Here is a 12,500-nt window from a genome sequence, read left to right on the forward strand (position 1 = left end):
TAGAAGTAAACATTGTTTCTGGGTTTTCAGGCAATATACTATTATTTTCAGATAATCATTGTCAAAGGTACCTACTTATGATGGTTTTAAGGAATTGAATTTATTCCACCAATTCATCATTGACCATTATGTAAGAGGCATTTGATCATTCTGTTTTCCAAAATAACTATTTTTGCATATTTATTGTAGGTTTGTAAGGAAATGATTAAGTGACGAGCTTCTCTTTGGAAATTCCTCCCTCTCCTCTAATGGTGCTTTCACCAGCCCTTTGGTGAGAGTTCATTTGAGTCCTTCCTTGCAAAGACCCGAGCTACATTGTCAGGGGCCCAGATCGACAAGGGAAGCTCCAAACGAGATCTGTTGGAACAGGGTGCCTCCTGACATACTCTGTGTGTAGCAGCTCTCCTCCTCACCTCGGTCTTTTATTTTGGAGCTGGGACACTCAGCATCCAGCCAGCATCTGAGGAATTCTCGGACATTATCTGCATTCCAGAACCAGAATGTGACATATCAGGGAGCAGCCCCAAGAAAGGTCTTCAAAACTTATTTCGGATTGATGGAGGTTATTACCAGACTCAGTCATTCCTTAGATTAGATCTTCTCTAGAGTCATCTTTTTCCTCTTATTTGTCTACACCTCCTTTATATTACTCCATTAGGAAATTTGGTAAATGCAAAATTATATTTATCTGAAGTATATCATTTTCGGTAAACTTACATATAAAGTGTAAAGTGTTTTTGTACAACTTCTATCTTGTAGTTAATATTATAAGATAATGAATATATCTGCTCCGCCACTACAAATTCATATTTATTTAATTGATCCATTCTGTTTTGCGATAAAAGATCAGAGTGAAGATATATCACAACAAGATTTTTATTGCAGACACTTTATCTTTTGTAGAGCACTCAAACTTTGTAATGCGCTTGTATGTTGATGCTATTTGCTTTTTACAGATCAGATGAAATGGTAGAACTGAACATTGACTGACTGATTTACTTACTGACTGATTTACTGACTGACTGACTGATTGACTGACTGACTGACTGACTGACTGGTGCATAGGGAGATTGTTCATCGTCATCTCTTGGACTCAAGAGAAACTGATATGTTAGACCAGCGTCAGTCAGACCCATTGAGTCAACTTCTGATGAGAGAAGAAGCAACACAGAACTGAGGTGGGCATTTCAGGAGAAAGAAAAAAAGATGAGGTAAGATTTTAAGCAAAAGACTTTGGAGTTACTACTGGAAATGAATCGACGGAAAGAAATATAATTTGAGTTTATTGTTCCTAAGGAATTAAATTGAAAGAGTAAAATTACCTTCCGTTCGGTAACTCTTGCAAAAGTTTTCCATATTGTCATTTTTACTGATACTATCAGTGTTAAGATTACTATTATTTATGATAAATAAATATTCCTTTGATAATTTACTACATTTGACCTGTATTAGAACCTTTTTATATTCCAGTAATTTCTTATATTGAGCTTAGGGTTTTCAAACATTCAACTCTTGTCTTTAGAAACTAACTGTAAAAATCACTTCTAAATAGTTTCATTATATGGCTATCACTTACATAATTTGTCTTCAGGCATTAAGCAAGATGCACTAAACATATTTTTTCTTCACAATAGATTAATTGTATTTTTATGGCATGTTTTCAGGAGAATTATTTGTTGAGCTTCTTTTGGTAAATTCCACCATTTCTTTAAATGGTAAAAGGTCATTCTTATATGGCATCTTTTCTCGTTTCCTGTTTAGGAGTCTGAGCGGTCTGCATCCAACCAGTACTTGGGCAGGAGTGGAGAGTTTTTAAGGCATTCTTAAGACATTTTTCCTATAGGCTGCAAAACTACAAGAGCCTGTGCATGGTCGGATGGGCCAGGCAATGTACCTAAACAACAGACATTATCTGCATTCTGGAAATAGAGTCTGACCTCAGGGAAAAGCAGGTCATCTCTCAAAGTGTTAATTCCTTCACTTCTCATCTTGGATCGATGTCGGTGAGTACAAGACACAGTCATTCCTTCACTTTGCCCTTCTCTAGAGTCATCTTCCACTTCTTTGCACAGAGCCTCCTCTCTTCAACTTCTTTATTTTTCTTAAGATTTGTTGCTGGATGATTTGGTTGATGCACAATTAATATTTCTCCTTTTCACTTATTGTGACAAATTCAGGAATGATAAGTCTTGAAATGAGGGAGCCATTTGATTGTCCATTTAAATGTAAATTTCTGAAGATTATTGAAATGAATATGAAATTTTTCCTTTTGAACATTGTTCTATCATAAATATAATGTGAAAACTGAAAGATACGATCCGTTTTGATGATTCATTCTTTTAATTGCTATTTTATATTCCTTATGAGAAGTTTTTAATATTAGCTTCATTTAATTGCAGATTCACATAATCAAGGAAGAGTAGTCTAGTCTCCTTGAGAAGCAAGACGAGGACATCTTCATCCCAGCAAATCATCTGGAATCCACTTAGGCAATTAAAGCCTCTTGAATGATCAGAACTGAAAAGAATTCACTCGAACTCCTGTTTGATCACAATCTTCAGGTGAGTACCATTAGAGCTTAGCTTTTGATCAGCACACAAGTGAAACAACCTTACTTATGGATTAAGGGAGATGTAATAAATTTAAGGGATGACCCAGCAAGCAAAAGGATAATCATATAATTACAAGTAAGCGTAATGAAAACAAAATACTCTTGATTTCATTACTAGCACACTCACAATCTCCAAAATAAATTGAGTTAATGTGTAAAGCTATAAGGGCGACCTTCCTATCTGCAAATTTGCTACCGTACAGAAATGATTACTCTCAACATTAACTATAGCAATATCTTTAGCAAGAAACTTTTTTACCATGGCTGACATTGAAAATTGTGAATTAATCTTTCAGTTTCTCTTCCCAAAGTGAAAGATGAAATTAATGAAGCCCTGAAACATATCCCTCATGATAATGGTGGCCCAAAGTACATGGTGAGCAGTGAACTTTAATACTTGACTCTCTTTAGAATTTTATCAGTTATTTCCAAGAATAAAGAACATGCATTTTGGTACAAAACCCACACATCAGTGTCCATTTCACCCCCTTCTCCAGTCTGCTTTTCTATCCACCAGGACGTGCACAATCTCAACAACAGGTCTTCAGGTCATGTATCATTTACATTTACACTACTCATATTATTTTCTGCTCGTCTCTACATCCAGTCCATTCTGTAGAGCTGTACACTTCTGTTGTCATGGTAAACCTATTTATTAAACATTTCTTAGAACCCCTATAGATACTCTCCTAAATTCCATGTGCTTTGTAATAACTTTTTATTCCTTCTCAAAGAAAAAATCAACCTTCTCAACCTAAAATCCTATGTTTTTTTTTTTTTTTTTTTCACAGGAATCTGATCCTAAGTGAGAGAAGTCCACAATAGTCCAATGCCAGATTCTCATAACAAGCGGCAGCTGAGATAAGGTTTACAGTGCCCCAGGAAGGTCCTGTAGTATGAGGCTCTCCACCTGCTGACCCCTGTCCTCAGATTTCCAAATCTGTCTATGCCCCATGACCCTTATTTCCCACCTGCTCAATGGGGTATTTGGGTGAGCAAGGAAGCTAGTGCCAATTTTACCTTAAAAATCTAAAAATTCGTTAGAGATTTAAAAATATACTTTATATCTTCACTGTAACCAGAAAACAAGAAATTTTGTATCCATAATTTATCTTTTTTTTTCAGAATATCTTGGTGTTGTATAATCTTTTTGTTATATTTTTTTATCAATGGCTTACCAAGAATGATTTTTGTTGTTGATACATACAGTATTCATAGTCCTTATAGAATGTATTTTTTCATCACATAGTATAGTTATTCCCTTCCACAAAATGGCACTTTTTCTAAATATATATCAGTGCCCATATACTGTATACCCATTCACGACTTAATTTAAATATAGTATTTTCTTTACACTGTGCACTCATTTACGACATAATTTGAATGTACTATTTATTATACCGTTTACCCATTCACAACATGATTAGAATGTACTACTTTTATACAGTATACCCATTTACGACATAATTTTATTGTACTATTTACATACAGTATACCCATTTACAACATAATATGAAAATACTATTTTTATACTCTACACCTATTCACAACATTATTTGAACGTACTGTTTTGTTAACAAACTATATTTTTTTGTAGCGTTATGGAATAAATTTTTTTTTAACATATAATCTATACACTATATACCTTTCATTGAATTCTAATTTTCACCCAATACTTGCTCATAGAATGCATATAGTTTTATTATATATTTTGTTATTTGGGGAATATCATTATGTTGACATATATTCTTATATATTGATAAATAACCTGAATTATTTTTTTTTGTTAATATGAACAATTTATGCACTGCACCTGATTATATATTTCACTATTTATTTTTACAGATATTTAGATATTTTACTGATAATATGCAGTTGTTGATACAATAAATTTATCTATATTAATAACTGTTTTTTATATAAACCTTTTATTACCATCATAAGGACATTTGTTAAAAGTGGTATATATAGATGGTAAGAATGGGGGGAGGGGGGGGGGGTAGATTCTTCACGTGTACTTGTCTTCCTTGTTTCCTTGTTGTTTTTAATCAACAGATCTGGGTTGATGTCTCAGAGAAATGTGATGTTATTGCAACGGATGATGTCGTAATGTGATGGTCACGTGATGATGACCTTTTAGATGTGTTTGCTGAGTGAGATGTCCCACTTCATTGTTAGTGTCGGTGGAGGATGGCACTCTCTCTCTCTCTCTCTCTCTCTCTCTCTCTCTCTCTCTCTCTCTCTCTCTCTCTCTCTCTCTCTCTCTCTCTCTCTCTCTCTCTCTCTCTCTCTACCTAAAACTAATTCCATTTTGATTTAATTGAATTACAAGAATATTAAAAATAAAAAACAACCTAAGTAAGAAGATAAAATTTTCTTCTCTTAGAAATAAATTTCCATATTAAATATATAAGTTTATGAGTCACTTATTTTCTTTAATGTCTCTATACAAACCTTTAACCTTTGATCATACTGTTTGTGCTTCTGATCTGCTTTTAATTTTTTTATGTATATCATTACACGTAAATAACGACAATTTTTTTGTTTCATTGAGAAGTTTCTCTTTGGGCAAGCAATGTCAGGTCAATACAGAGTGACCCAGTATAGATCCCTATGACCCAAGGTCTATCTTTAAATCAAAAGAATTTGAGGCTTCTTCAGGAAGGAGCCCTTTTGTACATTAAAGTACTTCAAAAAGTGTCCGGTAATCTACAACAATAACAACAATAAAAATCATCTCAAATTTCTAAGAAGCAAATCCCTTTCATATTATTCTGAGCGAAAGGTGAAGCATTTTATTTCTCACGTTGCTTTGAAAGATATATGAATGTCTTTGGGATTTGATCAGAATTAAGTGTTGCTTACTGAAATTGGTTGGAGGTGACCTCCAAATGATTTCCAGTAAACAATCTGTAAAATATTAAGAAAATACTATTGGACAACTTTGTTATGCGGATGACTATTTTTCCCCGATAAGTCCTGCGGCAGAGCAAGGCTCAGTGACGTAAGTTTCTGTAGCAAGCATTACCAAAACAACAGATATTCAATTTTTTCTCCCCAATGTCTGTGAGTATCTGATATTTAGATTCCAATATTGTGGTAATATAGTTAATAAGTATTCTCAAATGCTATACATGGTTAGTAAAACTATTGTAAGAGCTGACATAAACAAATGTCAGAGGGTGAATAGCAGAACTAGAGTCATATCATTATATCAGTGTGTCCTCTGCAAATTGAGAACACCAAATATGGACTAATGTAGTCACAGCTAAAGTGTGCTGTATGCATTTGCAATGCATTACTTGCTTAAAACTAAATATTAACAGAAATTTGGAAAATGCCATTTTAAAAGAGGATTGTTTAAATATATAAGTTGATATTAATAAATATTCGATCAGTTTTGAAGAATAGCAAAACATGGTTGGGTTATTAATAGTGAATAAGATATTTCATCTTAAAATTGTAAAAAAAAAAAAAAAATGTAAGCCAATTCTAAATTTACTTGTGTGTTATTAACAAAATAGTGATAAATACAAGTCTGCTTGATTCCCAATTGTATTTTATATTAATGCAATTTACATATAAATGTTATACAGCTGTAACAAACCATTCTTTCCTATATTCATTTTTTTACATTTATGCAATTCTTCATATACATAATAAAATTCAACGAATTGAACAAAACCCTGTGTTATGACAGTTGAATATTAAATATTCTGCAACAACATCAGAGCATCAGTTTGCATCCGCTTCTGTTCACAGATCTTATTGTACAGGAAGGTGGAACCAAACTCTACTTATTGTACTGCATAACAGAGAGAGGTTTTAAAGGGTCAGGCCGATCACAATTTGGTCATGAGAGATAAAGGCGAAATATTGCTGGATTTAAGTCTTTCAAGGCGTATTTCCATAGCAACCTCGATAAAGTATTACCTGATTTGTACAATGTGATCAATGTAAAGTTTTTTAGCTATTATTGAATTTTAAAATAGTTACCTTTAAACACACTGGCTTTCTCTTCAACTATGTGAAGCATTGTATCTGGGGATACTGCACCAACACTTTCTTTCAGTAATCAGATTGTCACAGTGTACAGGGCTGCCAGTTCATACACTCCCGATTTTCACTAATCGTTTCTTTAGCATACTGGATAAAACGCAAGAAGTCCAGGTATTACAACATTTATGTTTGTTAAATACACCTGTTTTAAACCCGTTGACTCTGGTGTCCAGTTCGAGACTAATCCCCTTTCACAAATAATAGGAACTCATTCCATCTGTTTATTTTGTATCAGACAGTAAATCCTACCAATTTTACCAATTTATGTATCAAATAAGGAAAAACTGTTTAAAGGTGTTTCAGTTTTCTCTAATTATTACATTACTGATAGTAAGTTCAAAGTTACTGAGAGTAAGATGGGAGGTAAAATGGTTCATATAAGAGCTACAAATCTACTTGACTGGTGATTCATTCATGATAACTTGCCCCTTCTAGCCATTCATGGACACCACACAACCAATACATCTCGTATGCCTACTGATGGCATTCGTGCGATTCCAACAGATATCAAAACACAGATAACTTATGCAATTCCTTTCCTTAAGGACGAAGAGCAGCCTTGGAGAATGGCCTGGCACTCTTAGAGGTCAACTGTGCGGAAGATTGGCTTAACATACTAGGGCCTGGAGTGGAAGGGTAACTGGACGTCCCAGGGTCCACAAGAGTACATAGTTTCACCATCGCATCAACAGAGAACAGGGTGTATGGAGGTTGGATCATGAAAATCTACTGCTGAGTTTAGCCATCTCTGATTACAGCTCATTTGTTGAGGGGAGCGTACAAAAGGAGGTCGCACTTATTTTTTCTGCATTTGTCCACATGATAAAGAAAGAGTACAAGTGAATCTTTATTATAGAACACTGCATACTGGAACAAGTGAGACTTCTTCCCTCCACTGAGTCCATCTTGTAGATTGTTCCCTTTTACCTGGAGGGATGGAATACACTTGGCATTGAGAACTTGTCTCTCAATGGTTTCGATCCAGGAGGTTAAAATGTACCATAACAAACCAAAACACTTTTCTTCCAGGATTCCGGTACATTGGATTATTTGCTTTTACCTGGAAGGCTCTAATACACTTGACATTGAGAAATTTTCTCTCAATGGGTTTTGATCCAGAAGGTTCATAGGTACCATAACAAACCCAAAAGCTTTTCTTCCAGTATTCCATTACATTGAAATCTCCTTCAGGGGAGCGTACTGAAAAGGGTCACACATATTTTTTCTGCATTTGTCCACATGATAAAGAAACTTTACAAGTGAATCTTTATCATGGAACACTGCATACTGGAACGAGTGAGACTTTTCCCTCCACTGACTCCATCTTGTAGATTATTCGCTTTTACCTGGAAGACTGGAATACACTTACCATTGAGAGCTTGTCTTTCAATGGGTTTTGATCCTGAAGGTTAATAGGTACCATAACAAGCCAAAAACTTTTTCTTCCAGTATTCCGATACATTGGAATCTCCTTCAGGGGAACGATAAAAGAGGTCACACTTCTTTTTTCTGCATTTGTCCACATGATAAAGAAACAGTACAAGTGAATCTTTATTATGGAACACTGCATACTGGAATAAGTGAGACTTCTTCCCTTTACTGAGTCCATCTTGTAAATTATTCACTTTTACCTGGAAGGCTGGAATGCACTTGGCACTCTCTTGATCCAGAAGGTTCATAGGTAAAATAACAAACACAAAAAATTTTCTTCCAGTATTCCAGTACATTAGAATCTATTTTAGGGGAGCATACTAAAAGAGGTCACACTTATTTTTTCTGCATTTGTCCACATGATAAAGAAACAGTACAAGTGAATCTTTATCAAAGAACACTGCATACTGGAATAAGTGAGACTTCTTCCCTTTACTGAGTCCATCTTGTAAATTATTCACTTTTACCTGGAAGGCTGGAATGCACTTGGCACTCTCTTGATCCAGAAGGTTCATAGGTAAAATAACAAACACAAAAACTTTTCTTCCAGTATTCCAGTACATTAGAATCTATTTTAGGGGAGCATACTAAAAGAGGTCACGCTTATTTTTTCTGCATTTGCCCACATGATAAAGAAACAGTACAAGTGAATCTTTATCAAAGAACACCGCATACTGGAATAAGTGAGACTTCTTCCCTCTGCTGAGTCCATCTTGTAAATTATTCACTTTTACCTGGAAGGCTGGAATGCACTTGTCACTCTCTTGATCCAGAATGTTCATAGGTACCATAACAAACCCAAAAGCTTTTCTTCCAGTATTCCATTACATTGGAATCTCCTTCAGGGGAGCGTACTAAAAGAGATCTCACTTATTTTTTCTGCATTTGTCCACATGATAAAGAAACAGTACAAGTGAATCTTTATTATGGAACACTGCATACTGGAACTAGTGAGACTTCTTCCCTCTACTGAGTCCATCATGTAAATTATTCACTTTCACCCGGAAGGCTGGAATGCACTTGGCACTCTCTTGATCCAGAAGGTTCTTAGGTACAATAACAAACCCAAAAACTTTTCTTCCAGTATTCCATTACATTGGAATCTCCTTAAGAGGAGCGTGTTAAAAGAGGTCACACTTGTTTTTTCTGCATTTGTCCACATGATCAAGAAACAGTACAAGTGAATCTTTATTATGGAATACTGCATACTGGAACAAGTCTGACTTCTTCCCTCTGCTGAGTACATCTTGTAAATTATTCACTTTAACCTGGAAGGCTGGAATGGACTTAGCACTCTCTTGATCCAGAAGGTTCATAGGTATAATAACAAACTTAAACACTTTTCTTCCTGTATTCCTGTACATTGGAATCTCCTTCAGGGGAGCGTATTGAAAGAGGCCACTCTTATTTTTTCTGCATTTGTCTACTTGATAAAGAAACAGTACAGGTGAATCTTTATCAAAGAACACTGCATACTGGAATAAGTGAGACTTCTTCCTTCTGCTTACTCCATCTTGTAAGTTATTCCATTCTCCCTATCCATCTGATTCTTCTTGTTATGTACTTTATGGACATGCTCTTTTTTTTTCTTTTTTCCTCTTCATTTGATTTTTGTTGCTGTTATCTCTTTTTTTCTCCTTCTTCCCCTTGTTCCCCTTCTCTTGTAATTATTGCCCTATCAAAAGATTATTGATTTGCTGTGCTCTTAGAATCTCCATCCTTTAGATATATATTTTTCTCCCGTATATCCTCATTTCCTCTTTTAATTCTGCAATGTCCCCTCTCTAGTTCCTCAATACGAGTGGTGTTTATTTTCTCCTTCTGATTCTTGCTATTCTCTTGTTTCTGAGTCTCCTCTTTTTCGTTCTCCATCTCTTCCTCCTGATTCTTGTATATTTTCTTAATCTTCTTCTTTCCTCTCTTCTTTTCCTCCTGATTCTTATTTTTCTTAATTTTCTTCTTTCCTTTCTTCTTTTCCTCCTGATTCTTATTTTTCTTAATCTTCTTTCCTTTCTTCTTTTCCTCCTGATTCTTATTTTTCTTAATCTTTTTCTTTCCATTCTCCATCTCTTCCTCCTGATTCTTGATATTCCTTTTTCTGGGTCTCCTATCTATTCTCTCTTTCTCCTCCTCCTTCTTATTCAAAGGCACAATAACAAATTTAAGTCCCCAAATGATGGAGATTGGCCGACTTTTGATGAACTTCCTGATAGCATCGATTCGGTTGAAAATCCGAAGCAAAAAACACCTTCCGCAGCCTAACCTAACACGGAACACTTCGACGGGGTGCTTACTCTTCCTCGCTGAGCGTTGAGACACCGAAATATATTCAAATCTATGACTTTCACTTTTATCATGATGACGACATTCACATCTAATAATTTCATTTTTACCATCGTATTTTTTCATATCTACATCAAATTCGTCTATGCGTAATAAAACTCATTGGTTAACTGGTGTGTTTTGGTCTTTTCTGGAGAGCTTTTCGAAGTTCGGTCAATGCCCTCCCAATTGTATATCCGTCTTTTCTGAATATGCTCCTTCTTTTCTTTGATCCTCTCCGCCTGTGTAAATAGCCTCATCAAAAGATCATTGATTTGCTCTTCTCTTAGAAGGTCCTTCTTGAGTGGTTTAATTTCCTTTCTATTTTTCCACAATTTTTTACGCTTGTGTCTGTCTTGTCTCCTGAGACAATCCTTTAAATATCTATTTTCCTCCTGCAGATCCTCCTTTTCTCTTCTCAATTCTGCTATTTCCCTCTCTAGTTCTTCAATACGAGTGGTGGTCGTTTTTTCCTTCCGATTCTCCCTCTCTTCCAGATTCTTATTTTTCTTCTTAATCTTCTTTCCTTTCTCCTTCTCTTGATTCTTGTTCACCTTTTTAATTGTATTGTTCTTATTCTTTTTATTCCTGTGGTCCTTTGCATTCTTTTTATTAAATTCCTCCTCTTCTTTTTTATTAAATTTTTCCTCTGGATTTCTATTCATCGCCTCCTTTTTGTTATTCTCCTTTTTAATTTTATCGTTCTTATTTTTCTTATTTCCATTGTCCTTCACAATCTTTTATTTAACTTTTCTTCTTTCTTTTTAATCTTCTTCCTCTTCTCATTTCTTTCCTTTTCATTTGCTTTCTGATTTGCCTCCTGTCTTAAGAGCTTTACTTTTTCAATGCTCTCCTCCGCAGCACCGCTTAAAGTCTCCCCTAAATGGCATTCCAGAATCTTGCCCAAATTTTCATCTAAGTCGAGTGTGACGTTTTTCCCGTCATTCCCTTGCATATAACACATATTGCATTCAGGCGTGTCACTCACTGACGAGGTAAATTTGTAATTATTTGAAGATGTTACAAAAGAGCACTTGAAACGTTCAATCTTCTCGTTCTTTTCTCCTCGCCGTCGGGGATTCACCAGTGGGACACGATCATATCTGGAGATGTGGAGGCCAAGATTTTCTAGCAAATTGCGTGCCATCATCTGGCAGTTATTTCTGAAAAAATTATACCGACGCAAGTTCCAGGGATTGTGCAAGTCTGTAATTGCTTCCCAAACCTGACGTGGTGCCAGGTTTGAGAAGTAGTAGGTGCCTACTACACATCCCTTACTGATGGAGGTTTTTCCCAGTAAAATGGTACTGCCCACTCTTTACCAGCATGGTCCAAATCGATTCCGCCTGCGAAATATCGCTTCCTACTACCCCAGTCAAATTCGACCAGGGCATGCGTTGCCCGTAACTTGCGTAGCAGTTTGCTCAATTCCTCGTTTTCCTTGGCTTTCTCACAGAACTGCGACTCTCATAGAGTTACAATGCAGGGACCTTCGTTGATGTCCATTTCTTCCCCTCTTAGATTTAAGAAAAATTTATCTCGAATTTCCTGTGGTGCACATTTGCACAGTTTATTTTCACAATGTGGGCATTCGTTTATGAACTGAACTGTCTCACATTCTGCCCATTGCCATATACAGTTTTCTTTTTTACAAACTAGACAATGGTTTCTTTGATTCGTCTCACAGTCTTTGCACGGTTTATTTTCACAATGTGGGCATTCGTTTATGAACTGAACTGTCTCACATTCTGCCCATTGCCATATACAGTTTTCTTTTTTACAAACTAGACACTGGTTTATTTGATTCGTCTCACAGTTTTTGCACAGTTTATTTTCATAATGTGGGCATTCGTTTATGAACTGAACTGTCTCACATTCTGCCCATTGCCATATACAGTTTTCTTTTTTACAAACTAGACACTGGTTTATTTGATTCGTCTCACAGTCTTTGCACGGTTTATTTTCACAATGTGGGCATTCGTTTATGAACTGAACTGTCTCACATTCTGCCCATTGCCATATACAGTTTTCTTTTTTACAAACTAGACACTGGTTTATTTGATTCGTCTCACAGTCT

The 12,500-nt window shown here is 35.6% G+C and overlaps 2 protein-coding genes across 2 annotated transcripts in view; both read right to left on the reverse strand.

Annotated features, from left to right (window-relative positions):
* Positions 1 to 10,527: 10,527 nt before the first annotated feature.
* Positions 10,528 to 11,088, reverse strand: LOC137633803 (uncharacterized). Its single transcript, XM_068366048.1, has one exon. It carries the CDS (start codon positions 11,086 to 11,088, stop codon positions 10,528 to 10,530), a length of 561 nt encoding a protein of 186 aa, XP_068222149.1.
* Positions 11,089 to 11,890: 802 nt separating this feature from the next.
* The window catches only part of LOC137633804 (proprotein convertase subtilisin/kexin type 5-like), an 897-nt gene continuing 287 nt past the window's right edge, over positions 11,891 to 12,500 (reverse strand). The window contains exon 1 of the mRNA XM_068366049.1: positions 11,891 to 12,500. This exon is cut by the window's right edge and continues 287 nt beyond it. Within this exon, the coding sequence (XP_068222150.1) occupies positions 11,891 to 12,500 (610 nt within the window).

The sequence above is a fragment of the Palaemon carinicauda genome, chromosome 43 (genome assembly GCF_036898095.1).
Source record: "Palaemon carinicauda isolate YSFRI2023 chromosome 43, ASM3689809v2, whole genome shotgun sequence".
NCBI lineage: Eukaryota > Metazoa > Arthropoda > Malacostraca > Decapoda > Palaemonidae > Palaemon > Palaemon carinicauda.